The sequence below is a fragment of the Salminus brasiliensis genome, chromosome 11 (genome assembly GCF_030463535.1).
Source record: "Salminus brasiliensis chromosome 11, fSalBra1.hap2, whole genome shotgun sequence".
NCBI classification, from domain to species: Eukaryota; Metazoa; Chordata; class Actinopteri; order Characiformes; family Bryconidae; genus Salminus; species Salminus brasiliensis.
This window is the reverse complement of record NC_132888.1, coordinates 14,066,534-14,086,528: the sequence shown is the minus strand read 5'-3', so window position 1 is coordinate 14,086,528 and position 19,995 is coordinate 14,066,534. Positions and strand designations below refer to the sequence as shown.

Here is a 19,995-nt window from a genome sequence, read left to right as displayed (position 1 = left end):
TGTACTGAGGCTTGGGTAATTAACTACAGCATGTAAAATGTAATTTGTGGTATTGGTAATTTGTTAGAGACTTGTTTATCTGATTTTTGTATTATGGAAAACATACCCAATATAAATCATGTCCTGTAGGGATTATTCCAGACTCTTCCTATCTGTTAGTCCGCTCTCAGGGTGCACATTTTAGAGTTCATGTGTGCCTATTTCAGTCTTTCATCTGCTTTTTACAAACAAGAAATGGGATAGAGGTCTAGTGATTTTGCTGGTCAGTGTTCCAATCATACAATGATACCATACCAGTGTCCTCCTTGAGTATAGGAATGTCGATGTTTTGAAATAGCCTTACAGGATTGACGGCAAGAGGAGGGGTCACCCACTGAGGTGTTAATATGCTGTATTTTACAAGCATGTGCAGATACAGACTGAGGAGGGACCCTCACTGAGGTCAGAAAGTAAATCATTATTAGAAAAGGTTTAGACTTCACCTGAAAGTGTCCATATGATAATGTTTAAGAATCTGACTTGTCTAACAATTCACAATTTAGAACATAACTTAGTTGTAGAACAATGGCTGGAAGCCTTAAACCCACTTCCACAGCCAGAACTAGAAAAAATGATTTCCTCAGCGAATTCTACAACCTGTACACTTGACCCAATTCCCTCAAAAGTACTAAAAGAAATACTTCCAATTATAATAAGACCTCTTTTATCAATAGTAAATTCATCCATTTTAATCAAGAAACCCATCTCCAACTTAACATTTACATCCAAGATAAATCCAAGAAAAATCTGTGGCCCAACAACTCTGCTTATACCAGAGTAAAAATGACATGTATGAGAAATTCCAATCTGGATTCAGAACCACAGCAACATATATGTAATATTAGTAGGACAGCCTTTATGCCTCTTAGGAACATCACCAAACTAAGAAACTCTTTATCTCTACAATTAAATTCCGTATTGACTACAAAATTCATCTATTAACATACAAAGCCCTACATGGCCTTGCTCCTGAGTACCCGCAGGATCTTATTACATATTATGAACCATCAAGAACACTTAGATCTCAGGGTGCTGGCTTCTTAGTAGTTCCCAAAGTTCAGAAAACCTCAGCAGGGGAAGAGCCTTTTCTCATAAAGCCCCCCAACTCTGGAATAACCTTCCAGATAATGTTTGAGACTCAGACACAGTCTCAATCTTTAAATCTAGGCTGAAAACTCATCTGTTTAGTTTAGCTTTGGGTAAGTAATGTTTCCCCTTCGCTAAAGGTTGTAGGTCCAGAGGTTCACAGACACAGGGAATTGTAGTATACTGAGATGCTGCAGCTGTCGTCTCGCTGCTTGCACGCGATCACTCAGGTTTGTGAACGGTGGAGCAGATGGGCACTAGTGTTTCAGGGCGCTCCCGTGTCCGTGTTACCTTCTGGCTCTCTCCTTTTAACTAGGCTGTTATAGTCAGACCTGCCAGAGTCGGCAGACACACTCTGATACTGCTCAACATTCTCTGTTGCGTATTACTCACCAAATACTGTTGTGTCATGGAGAGTTGTACAGGGAGCATGTGCATTTGTTGGCAAGCTGAAGTGAAAAAAGCATGTGAACTGATAATGAAGAATAAGGTTACAGGATTTTACACAAATATGACTTTACACTGTTCTCACTAGAGGTCTTGTGCAGCTCTTCTAAAGCTAAATAACAGAACAGCATTCTGGCCCAGAGTGCCAATGGCAGAGATGCCATTCTCCATATTTACTGGTCAGTGTATCATCTAAATGGTGTTGAAGCTGTTATTTTAAGGTAAATTGCTTCACATTTTTTATCATCTCATGTTAACTTTAATTTACTGCTGATTTATCTCATGTTAAATGTATCATGTTGCTTTACTGTAAAGGTCAAGATAATCTATGTATGAAACATTTGCAGTAACAATTGTTCATCTTTACCATTTACTTGATCTTGTCCTTATTATTAAAATGGGTAGGACAAGACTTGTGAACCAATATGAAATTCTAACAACATAAGTTAAAAAAAGTTTTTCAGGTTTATAATATTAATTATTCAGTATTTAACTTTAATTCAGTAGGTATAGTATAAAAGGAAATGTTTGTTAAAGTTATGTAAAGAGTGTGCATTTGAAGAATGGACCCACCTGTAAAATATGTGGTAAAACCACTGTTACATATGTACATGACTTAAGCTGTCCATGTCAGTAGCCAATTATACACTCATGTTAAGTCAAAACAATAAACAAAAGGGACACAGGCAGGGGTCCTTTGTGACTTATGTCTGCAACACTATACTATATAAATTCAGCCAAAAGTTCATGTTCACATTTTCTTTTGGAAGAATCCTCCTACTGCTCCTGCTGTCCATTTGAACTGCAGTGAGGTATGTTAACAGTTCTACATTTGAGTAGTTTATTTATTGTGTTGAAAATGTTTTCTAAGCAATTTGTATGCATGTTAAAAATGCTGAGAGTAATGATATAATGATGTTCTTTCTTTTCAGTTCAGGACAATTAGGCAATGTTTGTCATCTAAAGAATAATGGAAAATCAAACAATCCTTTATTTCTCCATGTTTGAAAATCTGGGGTATCTCCAATACCTGTTCTTTATTTTGGCATTAATCTTGTACTGTACTATATTATTCTTCAATGTCATTATTATCCTTGTGATATTTCTAGAACCTTCCTTGCACCAGCCTATGTACATTTTGATTTCATGTTTGTCAGTCAATTCTCTGTATGGCACAGCTGGCTTTTTTCCAAGATTACTAACTGATTTGCTGTTATATTCACATACAATCTCCCGCCCTGCATGTCATGTCCAGACTTTTGTCATTTACACTTATGCGTCACATGAATTTACAATCTTAATGTTAATGGCCTATGACAGATTTGTTGCTATAAGCAAACCATTACAATACCACAGCATCATTACAAACAAAGTACTTACTGTTATGATAGCTATGTCTTGGATTTATCCTATGTTTTCTATTGGTGTTGGTATCATTTTGACTGCTAGACTACGATTGTGTGGTAATAATGTCAAAAAGCTGTACTGTAACAACTGGAGTATTGCAAAGCTCTCCTGCGACAGTGCTATAATTGACAACATTTATGGTTTTGTTGTGCTGATAACAACAGTTTTAATCCCTTTGACTTTCATTATGTATTCTTATATTAAGATTCTTATTATTTGTCAGAGAAGTTCTAAAGAGTTAAGAAAGAAGGCTTACCATACTTGTCTTCCTCACTTGGTGACTTTTGTTAATTACTCAATTACTATTTTCTGTGAAATGACCTTTACCCGTTTTGAGAATTTACATCCAGCAGTAGCTGTCATTCTTTCACTAGAGTTTCTCATTATACCTCCTCTCTTAAACCCTCTTGTTTATGGCCTTAACTTTCCTGATATTCAGAGGAAAATTCGACAACTTCTGAAAACACCTAAACATTCTGTTAATTGCCAGCAAGCACACTGAACATATTCACATTTAACCACTCATTTTACTTTTTGTTAAAATAGAGTGTTAAGAAGTATGAGAGAATCTTCTTACTGGGTAATAATAGAAAAAGAAACTGTACATTGTAAATCATCTTCTTAATGCAATTCAGAATTCAGAGTTAGATTGTCTTTAATCTTATATAAAGTGTACTTTGCAACATTTTATGATCTTACTAACGTCTTATTGAATTAAACATTGTATATGTTAGTCTTTTCCATTAATGTATTTCCTTTGATATTACTTTTACTGTTTAAATGACATTTTCTTCACAAATGAGATTTATTTAGGTACAGGCATTTTTAATATCTTTTAAAGTCTTATTTAATAATAAACAAAATAATATTTCACGTGTAACCCTGAGGCTCATTCATGAACATTAAAATGAATAATTAAAAAAAACTGCCTGAATATGTATTTTGTGTTTGAAACCCTGTTTTGCAACAAGGAACAAAGTCATGTGCAAGAAGCACTAAAAGTGTATGCTGGGATGAAAATGACTTGGGTAATTTGGCAACATCAATGTTTGTTTGTTTGTTTTCTAGTAGATGTATGTATAAAAAAATAAATAATTAATTTTATATTATATCATTTACAATTATTGGTCTTATATACCAAAGCTTGCCCATTTAATACTGACAAGCCAAGCTTCAAAACCATTAGGAAGGAAGGGCTTCTTCTTTCCCTTCTTTCTCTTCCTCATGTTGGACCCAAACTAATAAAAAACAAAAACTGAGAACACGCAAATTATTTTTTCCCCTCTCGCCTCGAGCATTTCACTAAAGTAAGTAAACTGTCAATGTTGCTAGCTAGCTGGCTAAATAAACTGTATCTTGTTTTTTTTTATTTCTAACATTGTTAGTAACTGGCCCACTTGTACATAAGAATGTAGAATGACATAATTGAACCACCATTGAGGCAACTAATGTCGTCAGGTCATTAGCTTCAAATAGTGTCACTCCAGAGAAGTACACAACAAAACAATCTAAATATATTGCATTCTCCAAGGAAGTCTCTTGAATTTGATTGGCTACTATGTTTTGGTTTTTTTCCCCTCACTTAGCAATATAGCCCCTCTTCCACAGAAGTGTATAGAAGACAGTTCCATTTATTCATTACAGGAGACCTATGCAAAAGCTTGTGTAATTATTTATTTACACATGCTGTAAGAGGAACATACATGGTTGGTCTAATTTTTTTATTTTTTATTTATTTATTTATTACATACCTTTGATTCTAATTATTATTTGTAACTGTTTGCTCCAATTTTATTCACTGTTGTTTAAAACATTCTCTTCCGCTCTCTTAAGTCAAACATCAAATGATTAATGTTGACCTAATGGGTAGTAGAAAGTGTTGTTATGCTTATACTGTATATTTATATGATTTCTACATTTGTAGAGCAACTGCTGCTAAGTTGTAGAATGCTTGAAATGAAATCCACATCATATGGCTATATGAGCTTAGATTATAATAACCTTAATTACTTATTTCCATTACAGATTCCATTTACTATGGAGAACGGTTCCAGTGTCTTAGTGTTCAAACTCTCTGGATTGAATGGGACAATGGAAAACAGATATGTGTTGTTGTCATTGACAGTAGTTTGCTATTATTTTATCTTGATATGTAACATCACTGTTCTTTATGCCATTGCCTCAGATAAGGGACTGCATGAGCCTATGTACATATTTTTGTGTAATTTGTGTATAAATGCACTGTATGGCACTGCTGGTTTCTACCCTAAATTCATGTATGACTTGCTGTCCCCGTTTCATGTGATTTCATATGCGGGCTGTATGATTCAGATATTTGTTATTTATTCATCTGCTTTGAGTGACTTTTCCACTTTAACAGTGATGGCATATGACAGGTATGTGGCAATATGTAGACCACTGCAGTATCACTCTGAAATGACTAATCAGAAAGTTAAAAAGTTCATTGTTTTTTGTTGGCTTGAACCTTTTTTTGGTACAACTGTTGCAGTCTTATTAACATCTCGATTAACACTGTGTGGCTCATACATTGAAAAGCTATATTGTGAAAACTGGGCAGTTGTAAAGCTGGCTTGTTACTCTACAACAGCGAATAATGTGATTGGATACATAGTTATAATTGTCTATTTTGGACATGCAGTGTTGATTGTCTGCTCATATATACAGCTGATTAAAACATGCATAAAGTCAAAAGAGGGCAAGTACAGATTCATGCAGACTTGTATGCCACACTTGCTTGCATTGTTTAATGTTTCTGCTGCTCTGTTGTTTGATGCATTTTACAGTCGATATGGTTTAACTTCTTTTCCTCAAAGTTTACGAAATTTTTTGGCCCTGAATTTCTTATTTGTTCCACCCATTTTAAATCCTCTGATTTATGGTCTAACATTGACCAAAATACGAAGGCAAATCGTGAGACTGTTCTTCAGGAAAATCGGTATTGCCTAAACTATTTTTTTAGCAATGTTGTGCAAAAGTAGTGTGTAGTAGCATCAAATTATTAACATGGGTCCAAAAAACATTGATAGTTTAATCGCTTCAATTTATTTTGAACAGAAAATTTGGAAAAATATAAAAACAGCAGTCCTGCACGTTGTAAAAAGACAAACACTACCCTAGAGTATTAAACTCGCATTGTAAAAACTTGCCTGTACATTATCAGTAAGATTTCTGCTATTAATAAAGAAAAGACATGCATTACAGAAAATATTTTTACAGCTTCTTATTCATCATTATTGAGCTACAAGGCACCACACAGGGAACTCAGACATTTTAAGTGAGTTACCAAACCATAGGGAGTGAAAGCGCTCTGTTCAACTTCAAACTGCATAGAGAGTAGTGAGTACACTACACAGGGAGCTGACAGAAGTTTACTCTACAGTCACTGCATCTTATCAATATATATATTTTTATTAATATTATTATTAGCTGTTAACTGTTCAGTGACCATAACTTACTGTAGGCTCACTTACAAACAAGGAGGAAATGGGGCAAGGCGAGGCAGACACAGAAAGGGACAGAGCATGGTAAGAGAAGCCCTTCAGGTTTTTTAAAGCATTGATGTTGAGATTGTTGAGACTATTCTTCAGGAAAAAGTTTTTGCCTAAACTTTGTTGTGCGAGTTTGTAGTAATCCTTGTTCAACGATGGGTAGTGACAAGTTACACTGGCCTCTTTTCCACTGCAGGGCCAAATGTCCTGACGCACAGAGGGTTTCTATACTGATTACTTGCGGACAGGACTATTTGGTGGGAGGGCTAAATGACGTAGGAGTCCACTGAATAGCTCCACATCTGCATCACCTTTGTGCACCAAGTTCAAAGTTATATTTCCAGTACAGAAAATGTCTGGGACTATATCTTAACTTTAGCTTTTGCAGAGTGTAGTTTGTGCTGTTTTGCGCACAGAAACTCAAAGTTCTCTATTTCACATTTAGTTAGTATGCTCTGTTTCTGACAACAGCAGCTGTCACATAATTATTACAAGGTATGTTGCCCCTTTTGGTCTAAATTAAGCAAACAGCAAATTGAGAAAGACACTGTAGCTAGTCTAATGAATATGCAAAGGTGCAGAAAATCCTGCTGTGGAAAAGAGGCCATTGTCATGGTTGTGGAGTTTGGAGGCAGTGTAAAATGTTTAATAGAATTAATGAAACAGAGCAAAACTGAATACAGAATATGCAAAAACTGGATGATCACTCGGCTCAAAGTGCACTGAGTTTTACAATTCAGATCCTTTGTAAACATAAAAGGAACGGCATTTATCTGGGGCACCAGGCTGTGCCGTAGATGCCAAAAAAAGGGGCAGGAGAGCTGGAGTCCTCATCAGGCTGAGACGACGAGCTCAGGTGGTGTATTTTTTTGATCAACAATGCTTGGTGTGATTGGTTGTTCTCTGGCCAGTGTGGTTGCAGAGAGATCTTTGAGGTCATTGGGGACTTTTTACAATTGACTTACAAAAAACTTTTTTACACTGATTGTGTAAAGCTGCTTTGTGACAACACCAGTTGTAAAAAACGCTATACAAATAAAATGTATTTGATTGTTGCTGCAGTGTACATACCCCCACAGGCTGATGCGGACATGACGCCCTTGGGAAACTGTATGAGGCGCTCAACAAGCAGGACACCTCAAGCCCAGAGGCTGCGTTCATTGTTGGGGACCTAAATAAAGCAAACCTGAGGAAAGTAGCGCCCAAGTCCTTTTAGCACATCTCATGCAGCACGCGGAAAATACAGACTGGACCACTGCTACACCCCCTTTCCAAGAGGCGTACAAAGCCCTCCCCCAACCTCTGGGTCACTCCTCAATTCTGCTTACAGAAGCTCAATGGGAGCTGCCCACAATCAGCTCCCGGTGGTTAATCGCAGGTCAGACCAATCGGACTCTGCTCCAGGACTGTTTTGATGATATGGACTAAGAGATGTTTTGGGATTCATCAAATAACACTGACAGGTGTGCAGAGTCACCGGATTCATACAGAAGTGGCCGCTCGTGTTTACCCCAATCAGAAGCCAAGGCTCAACTGTGAAGTTCGCACAGTTCTGAACACACGCAGTGCAGTTTTCAGATCTAGAAATACGGAAGAGTATACAATAAACCAACGTCAGTACAGAGCCAAAGTGGAAGCACAGTTCAGCTCCACCAATGCCAGAAGCACACAATCACAGACTTTAAGGGGAGCTCTTGCTCCATGGTAAACACCAGTGCCGCACTTCCAGGCCAGCTAAACTGCTTTTATGCTCGAGGCAAACCATATATAGCAAATAGCTATATATAAACCATATATAACAAATAGCTTGTGGACTGTGGACCTCATCTGTTTCATCACACCTTCTTCCCATACAAACACATCCACAAAGACTTTTCCCCACCCACATTACACCTGAATTGACAACCATCCAGTGCCTTTTGTAAATAATGTAAGCATTCTGATTATATCAAACCTGTACATGTAAACCACTTTTAACTAGTGCAATATTGTAAACGGAGTGTGTATAATGTGTATATGTATGTTAGATTAAATATTTAGTATTTCCTTTTTGTAAATATGTGTTCCTTTTTGTACTACTGTGAGAGGAGAGTTTTTCCACTCACCTTTACACCTGTGTAATGTGAAGTAACAAACATGATTTGGTGATGGGTGGGCAAGTGGCTTTGGGCAGGCAAACACAAACCAAGCTAACAACAGTGAACGCACTCCCCCCGCACAAGACCAGGAACACAAACAAAAGGAACCATATATACAAGGTATAAGGTACAGCTGGGGAAGATAACGGAAGGGGAGGGCTATAAAGCAGGCACAGGTGGCAGGGCTAAGGTGGAATACAAGGGAAAAGATGAACACAACACAAAATGGATGATGGGGTGAAAATTTTCTCTTTTTGAATGATGTTCAGTGTGGATGGCGCCAAGCCAGGTGCATGAAAGCACTGGCTGTCCGCTGCTGGCACAGGCTGAACCCCCAAGTTCCCGGCCTCTTCTTAGAGACAGGGGGTGGGCAAACGGGGTTTGGAGGCAGACGAGGTGTAGAGGTTTTAAACCTGTGCTTCTGTGCCGGAGCATCAGGTCGAGGGGTGGCCATGCTGGAGGGAGTAGAGTCCAGCCAGCAATCTTGCTTGAATGGGTAGTAAAGAGGGCTGCGGCTTGGGCACAGAATAAGTTGGGCTCCTTGAGGGTGACAGGAGCGTTGACCTTGTTTCTAAGGCTAGAAAGAAAATCTAGCCAGGGAGCTCTCTGGCCAACCACCGACGTGATGTGTGGATCCTGAGGTCCGAGACCACAGAGATCTCTTCCTACAATTTGTCATGCTTGGGGTCCAACTGCGCCCCAAGCTGTTCCAGTTGCTTCCATTAGCACAGAGGAGAGACGAGGCGTTGAGTGTCCCCTTCAGCCATAGCCGATAATTTCTAAATCTTCTGGAAGATGAAAGAAAAATACTGCATCTTCCCAGGGAGAGGGGTTGGAAGACAGAGCAGCACTCCTATCCGGATGCAAATGATAGGCCACCGGCAATTCCACCATTGGCCCAGCTCATCTACTTTAGTTCCTCCAAGAAAGCGTGGAGAGTGGAAAGAGACGGCCAGGGTAGAACAAGCAGGAAGCCTTTTCTCCCTTTTATTTTTAAATCAGAGATTTACATCAAACGTACCACTGCAAACTGCCTAAACAAGTAGTTTGCATGAAGAACAGGAGCCAGAGAGATCAGAGGAGCTCAGACTGTATAAATGGCTGATACTGGAGGACCCATTCCGCAGTTCTGTCAACAAAAGGGTCATCATCAGATGGATCTGCACTGGCATGTATCAGGGCACTTGAGCCAGAATAGCCTTTGTGACCGGAGCAGGGAGCAGGGAAAAGAGCAGCAGTGGCTTAAAAAATAGCAACACTATCAATAACAGGAATTAATCTTGGACCAGAATCCAGAGGCTTCCAGGTGTGGCGATCATGATTAGGACAAGAGGTTTTAAAGCCTAAGACAGGAGGCTTGGCTTAAGGAGAGGAGAGTGTCTATGGCCCCTGGCTACAGGTCAGGAGTATGCAGAACAAGCTTCAGCTGTGTGTTGTGAGGGCATTCAGGTGGATTGGTGTGATAGTATTTGGAAACACAAGGGCCAAACTATACACTTGGCACACATAAGTTCATCCAAATATTCTCCTAAGCCTCATCAACTCTTGAAAAACTTTTTTCAAAATTGCTTGCGGATATCCAAAGCATTGATTAACAGCTTAGAGGTTGATTGCTCTTCTTCATTTACTGTGCTGGAAATTACTTTAGTATATGTAAATCCCATCCGTCGCTTTATCGACTCCTGGTGTTAAATTTTGCTAGCATGAGTATTCAAAAGACTGATTAACAGCTTTGAGGTTGGTCTTATTTTAAAGTATAATTTTGTTCAGTTACAACTGCTATCTATTATTATTATTACTATTACATTCATTATTTTATTTATTTAATATTTATATTTATTTAATAATATGTTTGGTATGTTTCTGTGTTTACGTGTAAAGCACTTTGAACTGCCACTGTGTGTTAAAGACACTACACACAAAAACTTGCCTTCTCTTATGCAGTTGACGCCACGTGAAAGAGTATCACACTGAACTCACTAGTCATTAATGTAATTAATGTTTCCCAAAGGATGTTTTCTCTTGGATTTTACTGGCTAAAATATTCTTTCTATTCCTCCCCTTTGCTGATCTACAATGCATCCCAGCCTGTTAACAGCAGAGAGAAAATGTATAAAAAGACAATCCAATCATCACTTCAATAAAGGACTCAAATGTAAAGGTACAAGAACAAAAGTTGATTTCTTTTCTTTCTTGTTTGCTTTATTTATCTAGCTATCAGATCTATGGTAGAGTTTGTTCATTTACAAAAATAACAAAAAAAACTAATGTTTAATGAACTATTCAATTTGATTATTATAAACTGATACATATATAAATGTTCTCTTCACATCAAGATGTAAACTTTGACACTTAACAGTTGTTTACTTTCAGATTGCTGCAGTTTAGCAAGATAAAGATTCTGGAGGCTTGAAACCAGTTCATTAAAGTTTCTACTTTAATTCTTTTCATTACAGATTTGACCTACCATGGACAATGTTTCCAGAATTTTAGTGTTTACACTCTCTGGATTGAATGGGACAATGGAAAACAGATATATGTTGTTTTCCTTGACAGCATTGTGTTATCATTTTATCTTGATATGTAACATCACTGTTCTTTTTTCCATTGCCTCAGATAAGGAACTGCATGAGCCTATGTACATATTTTTGTGTAATTTGTGTATAAATGCACTGTATGGCACTGCTGGTTTCTACCCTAAATTCATGTATGACTTGCTGTCCCCGTTTCATGTGATTTCATATGCGGGCTGTATGATTCAGATATTTGTTATTTATTCATCTGCTTTGTGTGACTTTTCCACTCTAACAGTGATGGCATATGACAGGTATGTGGCAATATGTAGACCACTACAGTATCACTCTGAAATGACTAATCAGAAAATTGTCAAATGTATTGTTTTTTGTTGGCTTGCTCCATGTTTATGCATAGCACTTTTGGTCTTATTAACATCTCGATTAACACTGTGTGGCTCAATTATTGAAAAGCTATATTGTGAAAACTGGGCAGTTGTAAAGCTGGCTTGTTACTCTACAACAGCGAATAATGTGATTGGATACATAATTATAATTGTATATTTTGGACATGCAGTGTTGATTGTCTGCTCATATATACAGCTGATTAAAACATGCAGAAAGTCAAAAGAGGGCAAGTACAGATTCATGCAGACTTGTATGCCACACGTTCTTGTGTTGTTGAATTTTACTGCTGCTCTGTTGTTTGATGTATTTTACAGTCGATATGGTTCAACTTCTTTTCCTCAAAGTTTGCGAAATTTTTTGGCCCTGAATTTCTTATTTGTTCCACCCATTTTAAATCCTCTGATTTATGGTCTAACATTGACCAAAATACGAAGGCAAGTAATCAGATTATTCTTCAGGAAAATTTATTTTGCCTAAATTAAACATTGTTATGCAAAACATTTTGTAGTAATGCTTGTTCAGAGGTGAGTAGTAACTAGTAACATTCAGGGCCGCCATAAGGGTCGGAAAAGATTCTAAGGGCCTGTGACTGACAGGGGCCTTAAAAATGTAGTAATTCTATATTACACAGAATTGTTAGAGTTGTGGGGCCCAGTGGAATATCCTTTCATGGGGCTCAAAATCCCTGGCAGTGCCCCTGGTTAATTACTCTATTACATGTACATAAGTAAAAGTTTGATTTGTTTTTTACTTTTAAATCCTAATACTGACTTTTTTCAGATATATTTGTGATGACAGTATCTTTCTTTTAACTGTTCCAATTTCCCCACTGCGGGACTAATAAAGGACTATCTTATCTTATTTTAGCTATTTACATTTAGTTTAGCACTTTTTTTGTTTTTAACATTTTTGAGGATTGTCATTCTATGCCCAAACAAGTAAAGAACATATACTTACATGTTTATGTTGATAGAAGCTGAACATACTAAAGCTGAAGAAGTTTAACTTGACTTTTCAGGTGTTTTTTTTTTTTTTTTTTTGCAAAGGTACTTTTAGTTTTACTTGAGTCATTATTTCACGACTGTTTAATGATTTTAACTTTAATATGAATTTAATCTTCTCTTTTCACCTCTTTCACTGTTTAACATATTTACAGTGAAATTGTAAAATATATTAGTTTAAACACTTTGAATTACTGACAATTTGGAAAATACTGAGAACAATATGAAAAGCACTAATCATGCTAAAAAAGGCCAAATGCTACCCACGAGTATTAAACTTGGTCTGTCAAGACTAAAATCTGTCACTATTTATTAATGAATCCCATCCCCTAAACTTACAGTAGCATAAATAGGCACCTGATTTTAAAACTCCACAAACTGAGTTTATCCCAATCTCCCAAATGAAATAAAAAATGGCATACTCAAAAGCTAACAAACTTATTTTAAATAAAGGATACAGTATTATGTGCCCTACACATGTAGGGATGATGTTCCGGAGCATGCATTTTCAGATATGGGGAATTTAGGTACCTATGAGGAGAGAACAGTCTAATCACTATTTGGCTTGAGAAAATTCTACCCTGCTAATTTAAGACATTCTGCAGGCGATTTGCCGCATTACATTCTTTAGACATGTTTCAAAGATGCAGCTGAGATAGATTACATTTAGCCTTGTCAGTTGGTGGGTAAAGATTTGAAATTATACCAGTCATGCTTGATAGATTCTTAAAGAATGGTGTTTTTTATTTTACGTGTGAAATTATTAATCATAATCTAAACATAAACTCCCTTAAAATAAATTGCCTTCATGTAGACTAGATATTTTCATCTTTTTTTGAATAAACCCATGACAAACCCATGGGTAGATATTACACTGTTGAGATGTGTATCATTATCATCACTAATGCAATCGAGATGAACAACTGAACAACAAATGGAAGGAAAAAGAAATAGCCCATGAAGAGCATCTAGTGTCTTGCTCTAGAGGGTGTCTATTGCTCCAGCAAAACTGTCATGGCCTGTATCACTGCAACATGCCGAAGAAAAAAATGAAATAAATCCAACTGGCATGTACTGTACCAAGCCAGGCGCTCACTTTGTGCAGGGCTGTGTTAACGCATAAAGCTTTACTAAGACCAAAGAAGCCTTTGTTAGCTGAAGATACTAAGAGTTTTAACCGACTTAAGTTATGGCCCAAGCTTAAGTCTTGTGAGTGCAGCCAGCCACAGAACCATAATCTTCACTCACATGATACCAAATGTTAAGTCTGTTAGGTTTGTGCGATGTCACAGTGATTAGGTATATAATGGTCATTAAAAATGAGGACGGCATTTCAGAATTACATTCTACAAAATTTCAGTTTCATCAAAACTGCTCAATCCCCTTTTACATTTAAAAGGGTCACAAGGCAGGCACAGTTGGAGCTCGCTAATTGGTGATGTGCTGGTTAAACTATTGTCATTAAAAGGTACATGCAATCAATCAGACAATTTACTTGACTTTATGCTCTCAGATGAGACATAATCCTTTAAATATGTGTTTGCCTTTTGGCTAGAACACAGTCTGTGCTATGGTGTTCAGCCTACAAGCTAACTTTTCTAACTCCAGTTAGCTGGATACAGATCCTAACATGACAATTTGTTGTATTACGACATTTTCACTCTTACACTAGAGCTGTAATAAAGGACCATATAAACAGTCAAACAATCTATTGTTTGTTGAAATGAATAATCAATTATTGCGATTACGAATCATTCAATTACCAAACTTATGTAGCTGTCAGCTTTTAAATTTAGCTTGTTTTATGCATTTGCTAAGTAACAATGAAGACAGTAAAGGTAGATCTTGTTCAAAAAACTACTTAATGTTTTAATGAACTTTTCAGTTAATGTAAAAGATTAAAAACAAAAAAACAAGGATGTGCAAAGTAAGATATAAATATATGAATATAACTAAACTAAATCTGCAGATCTACAAAAAGGGAAACAATATCAGACACTAATTTTGGCTTTAAGTTTGAATGTATTTTGTGTCACTTCTCCATTTTTATAAGTGACTTTTATTTTCACATGGTGTGTGGGATGTAGCAGTTGACTAGAGAGCTTGCCTTTCTCTCGCAATCTGTCTGTGTCCATTCTATTTACAAACCACAACGGTTTTCTCCACACACTCCGTTTATGACAGCTGCTCAGTCTGTAAGCTTTCACTGCAGCTATGCGTTGAGATTGAGGGAATTATTACTGTAAGCAGTACACACCAGTAGAACTGTATTCCACAGTTATTGGGGGAAAAAAACACTACAGAGAAAGAACTGCAAAGATTGTTTTTTTTAAGTTGGGGAGGGGGAGTGTCGTGAACTTGCTCTTCTTTATTAATGTATGTTAAGTAGCAAGATGCCACTGTATATAAATACTCAGCATCTGTTCATCAGAGGATTTTCAATCAAAGGCATACTTCGGTACAGTGTTGCTATTTATTTACTGTTCGCAATTCATCTATTTTACCAATGCCATTAGTGTCACTGTATGGAACTAAATAACACTCAAATGTACTACAAACTGTAATTTTCTAGGCTGTGTGTAGTGTAAATGCAAGATGAATGTCTATATTTGCATAAAGCTGGTTTATGCATATTTAAATTCATAAAGGAAAACAGTGTTGTTAAAAAACTATTTTTAAAGCACTTTTCTTTAACTGGTCCTAATTACTTTCATTACAGATTCAGAAGACAATGGAAAACAATGTCTCAGTGTTCACACTCTCAGGATTAAATGAGACAACTCAAAACAGATACATCATTTTTGCATGGACAGCCCTGTGGTATTCTCTAACTTTACTGTGCAACTTCACAGTAATTTTTTCAATTGCTTTAGATAAGGGACTTCATGAGCCTATGTACATATTTCTGTGCAATTTGTGTATAAATGCACTTTATGGCACAGCTGCTTTCTACCCCAAATTCATGTTTGACCTACTCTCCCCACTCCATGTGATTTCATATGCGGGCTGTATGATTCAGATATTTGTTATTTATTCATCTGTTCTGTGTGATTTGTCAACTTTAACAGTGATGGCATATGACAGGTATGTAGCAATATGTAGACCACTGCAGTATCACTCTGAAATGACTCATCTTAAAGTTATGAAATGTATCCTTTTTTGTTGGACTGCACCCATTTTTTGTATGGGTCTTGTAGTATTTTTAACATCGCAACTTACCCTGTGTGGCTCAACCATTGGGAAGCTATACTGTGAAACTTGGGCAGTTGCTAAACTGGCCTGTTCCTCTACAACAGTAAACAATGTGGTTGGACAAGTAATTATTGTAATATATATTGGACATGCACTGTTGATTTTTACATCATATGCTAAAGTGATTCAAACTTGCAGGAAGTCAAAAGAGGGCAGGTATAAGTTCATGCAGACTTGTTTGCCGCACCTGATTGCACTGTTTAATGTTGCTGTTGCATTATTGTTTGATGTGTTTTACAGTAGATATGGGTCAACCTCTTTACCTCAAAGTCTACGGAATTTCTTAGCATTGGATTTTCTATTTATACCGCCCATTTTAAACCCTCTCATATATGGACTACAGCTAACCAAAATACGGAAACATGTTTTAGGACTGTGTTTCAGAAACAATGTAGGTTTAGCTTAAACTGAGACCAAATTATGTACAAAAAAGTTTCTATTAAATACCAGTGACACGATGATATTCTAAGCTCAACTAAAAGATTATCATCATTTATTCACTTTAAGAGAAAAGAAAATCTTGAATTAACACACGTGGCTGTCTACTGGTTAATTCCAAAGCTAAGTTTATTAATGAGTGAGGTGCCTAAAGATGTCCTTACTGACAAAATAATACTGAACATAAGTGAAAAATATCTGGTTCTTGTTAAGAAGATTATCAATCGCAAATGTTTAATTTTTAAGTGAATAGAAGAAAATTCTTTATTTCTAATCTTTATTTTTTTTTTACTAAAATATTTTATACAAAGATACTTTACATCTGTTTAACTTCACATAAAACAGTAATTTCCAGACATATCTCCTTGGCATGTATCCACTCTCCACTACCTGGAGTCACTTTTGTAGCCAGCTACGAGTCTGTTCTTTACTAGGAGATCTCCTCTCTGGGTTGGCTGGTTTAAGGTTAGCTTTGAGCATCTTCATCCACTCCAGAGGCATACGCATTTGAATTGCATCTGTGCTCGCTTAGCCAATATGCATTTTGATAACCAGCTCTGTGGACAGATAAAAGACTCTGCAAAAGGTGAAGCATGCAGAAGAATTGGTTGTACTTGATTGGACACACCTTCTAATAAATGCATTCAGCTACTAAGTTCACCCATTGCTGACATAGATGTTCATATGCTCACAAAACACACAGTTTGTCTCTGTAGAAAAGCATTGCTAATAGAATAGAGCTGAGAAGCATGAACTTATTGGCACCATGTCTAATGCCAGGATTGAGCTACAAGCTTATGAACTGTGGAACTGTGGTTTTGTTTTGTTTTTTTAATCCTAATACTTTTAGGATGAGTTTGGAAGTTGAAAGTAGAAAACCTTCCCTGGAAAGTAGAGACAGTTACTCCAACAAAAACATGATAAACTCTTTTTTTTAATCATTGATTTCAGAAAGAAACAGTAAATTAGCAGATGTCTCAATATTTTTGTCCATATTGTGTATTTAGGAGTGTAATTTAGTATTTACCTTGCAGGGTGCCTAAACTTTTGCATTAGGCCTTTCCCCCCCCCCCTTTTTTTTTTTTGACACCGTGAAAGGTGGAAAAAATATATTTTATTTACATTAAATAAAATCTTAAAGAACTGTGCCATCTATTACTTGCTTAGCCACTCAGGGTAACATATTTGGAATAAAGGCTGCCCAGACTTGCTTGCCACTATACAGGTGTTTCTAAATTAAAAAACGGTAATCAGGCTAACTGTTGGTGGATTTATACAAAATGTTTTGGTGTAAGAGTTAAGGCAATTTGGTCATTGTTGACTTTAGTCTTCAAAATGTATCAACATTTTCAAACTACATTTAAGGAAATAAGTAAGAAAATACAATGTTTTACTTGCCTAAACTACTATGCATATGTTTGCATATGAGTGTTTTAGTGAATTAGTACTTGGCCAAAAGTTTGTGTTTTATTCCAAGTACTTAATTCATTCAATAAGAAAGGGATAACTAGAGCTATGGACAAACCTTTGTCTATAGTCATGATACATTAACATTTTATTTAAATTATTGTTTGTTCAATGGAAAGCTTATTATATTCTGTGATATGAAAAGAAAAAAAAAGACCTGGCGCTTTAACATTTTTCCATTGGGGTGATGTAGTCTCGGGTGAACTTCTAATTAACATCACTAAAAAAATAATAAATCAGCACCAGATATAAAAAGCCAATCAAACTATCTGTCCATATCAAAGCCACAGAATAGCATCAAATACTTAACTCATTTATTGAAGACAAATACTTTTATTTCACACAACAGCAGATTACTACAAACAACTAATTAGTAATTACTCTGTTTGTCTATGAACTTGGAAAAATGTTTTTCTATCTTCTTTATTCACTGTTGTGCATAATTACATGTGGGAGGTGAAATCATTATTTTAAAGAATTAAGTACACCTGAAAAGTTCAAAGTTTTGTAATAGATATATTGTTGTTGTTTTTTTAATGTAGCTTTTGTAACATCTGAACTTACCAATAGCTGCAGTTATAAAGAAGACCTGATGTTGAATGCATAAGATATAATAAGATAAGATACAATATATGGTTATGAAAGATTAGTTTTTGCTTTAATTAATCCTAATTATTCTTGTTCTTGTACAGATTCACAAAGTGACAATGGAGAATATTTCTGTCGTCTTAGAGTTTGTTCTCTCTGGATTAGATGAAACAATGGAAAATAGATACATGTTATTTTTTTGGACAGCACTTTGTTATTATCTAATATTGTTCTGTAACATCACTGTTATTTTTTCCATTGCCTCAGATAAGGGACTGCACGAGCCTATGTACATATTTTTGTGTAATTTGTGTATAAATGCACTGTATGGCACTGTCGGTTTCTACCCTAAATTCATGTATGACTTGCTGTCCCCGTTTCATGTGATTTCATATGCGGGCTGTATGATTCAGATATTTGTTATTTATACATCTGTTCTGTGTGACTTGTCAACTTTAACAGTGATGGCATATGACAGGTATGTGGCAATATGTAGACCACTACAGTATCACTCTGAAATGACTCATCTTAAAGTTATAAAATGCATCCTTTTTTGCTGGCTTGCACCATTTTTTTGCATGGGTGTTATAGTCCTGTTATTATCAAGACTTACCTTGTGTGGCTCAACCATTGGAAAATTGTACTGTGAAACTTGGGCAGTTGCTAAACTGGCCTGTTCCTCTACAACAGTGAATAATGTGGTTGGACAAATTGTTATTAGTGTATATTTTGGACATGCAGTGTTGATTTTTTGCTCATATATTAAACTTATTCAAACATGCAGGAAGTCAAAGGAGGGCAGGTATAAATTCATGCAGACTTGTTTGCCGCACCTGATTGCATTGATCAATGTTACTATTGCATTGTTGTTTGATGTGTTTTACAGCAGATATGGTTCAGCCTCTTTACCACAAAGCCTACGGAATTTCCTGGCACTGGAGTTCCTATTTGTACCTCCCATTTTAAACCCTCTTATTTATGGATTACAACTGACCAAGATCCGTAAGCAAGTTGTGAAAATGTACTTTAGAAACAACACAAGCACAGCCTAGACTGGGTTAATGTTAGAAATGCAAGAACATTTTCATTGCTATGTAATACTGTTTCTTGTGGCTTCTTGGTTGTAGAATCTTGGGAGACCCTAAGCAGAATGTAAGCCAACAAGGTACAAACCTTTGAGCAATAGTGACACATTTTCATTAATTCCAACACAACTTCTAACAGGACTTTTGAAGTTGAATTAAATATTAAAAAAAAAACAGTAAAAACACGACTTTATTACCAGCCATACCATATAAAACCATATATAATTATTTAGTAAACATTTACCTTTTACAAATTCACACTGTTAGCTAGCTGTTTCTTGAGTTCGTAAATGGTAATGTATAAATGTCAACATCTTTCAACTGATGGAACTTAATAAAAACTCATCTGATGCAATACTGTCACTTCTAACATTGCAAGCACACTTTTACATAGAAAGGTACTACAGAAAGTGATTTTAGCAATGCCATAAAACATTTTTGTTCCCATGTTTCCAAAGAACCATTTCTGTAAAAAATAACCTTTAAATTAGTAAGGACATTTTACATTCACTTGAAGTATTTAAAATGTTCTTCACATACATCACTTTTACAAAAAAAAAAGCAAAATTGCAGGGCCTACTCATCTTATGTTGGGTTTTTTGACAAACCCATCTTTT

At 36.2% G+C, this 19,995-nt stretch overlaps 5 protein-coding genes across 5 annotated transcripts; all 5 read left to right on the top strand.

Annotated features, from left to right (window-relative positions):
* Positions 1-2,542: 2,542 nt before the first annotated feature.
* Positions 2,543-3,481, top strand: LOC140565715 (olfactory receptor 10J4-like). The gene has a single exon (XM_072691760.1). The coding sequence runs from the start codon at positions 2,543-2,545 to the stop codon at positions 3,479-3,481; it is 939 nt and encodes a 312-aa protein (XP_072547861.1).
* A 1,523-nt stretch (positions 3,482-5,004) lies between these two features.
* On the top strand, positions 5,005-5,946 carry LOC140565235 (olfactory receptor 6N1-like). Its single transcript, XM_072691072.1, has one exon. The coding sequence runs from the start codon at positions 5,017-5,019 to the stop codon at positions 5,944-5,946; it is 930 nt and encodes a 309-aa protein (XP_072547173.1). The 5' UTR covers positions 5,005-5,016.
* Positions 5,947-11,088: 5,142 nt separating this feature from the next.
* LOC140565253 (olfactory receptor 52L1-like) lies at positions 11,089-12,024 on the top strand. Its single transcript, XM_072691092.1, has one exon. The coding sequence runs from the start codon at positions 11,095-11,097 to the stop codon at positions 12,022-12,024; it is 930 nt and encodes a 309-aa protein (XP_072547193.1). The 5' UTR covers positions 11,089-11,094.
* Positions 12,025-15,273: 3,249 nt separating this feature from the next.
* Positions 15,274-16,206, top strand: LOC140565714 (olfactory receptor 52K1-like). The gene has a single exon (XM_072691759.1). The coding sequence runs from the start codon at positions 15,280-15,282 to the stop codon at positions 16,204-16,206; it is 927 nt and encodes a 308-aa protein (XP_072547860.1). The 5' UTR covers positions 15,274-15,279.
* Positions 16,207-18,412: 2,206 nt separating this feature from the next.
* Positions 18,413-19,345, top strand: LOC140565713 (olfactory receptor 1D2-like). The gene has a single exon (XM_072691758.1). The coding sequence runs from the start codon at positions 18,413-18,415 to the stop codon at positions 19,343-19,345; it is 933 nt and encodes a 310-aa protein (XP_072547859.1).
* The last annotated feature ends 650 nt before the right edge of the window (positions 19,346-19,995 follow it).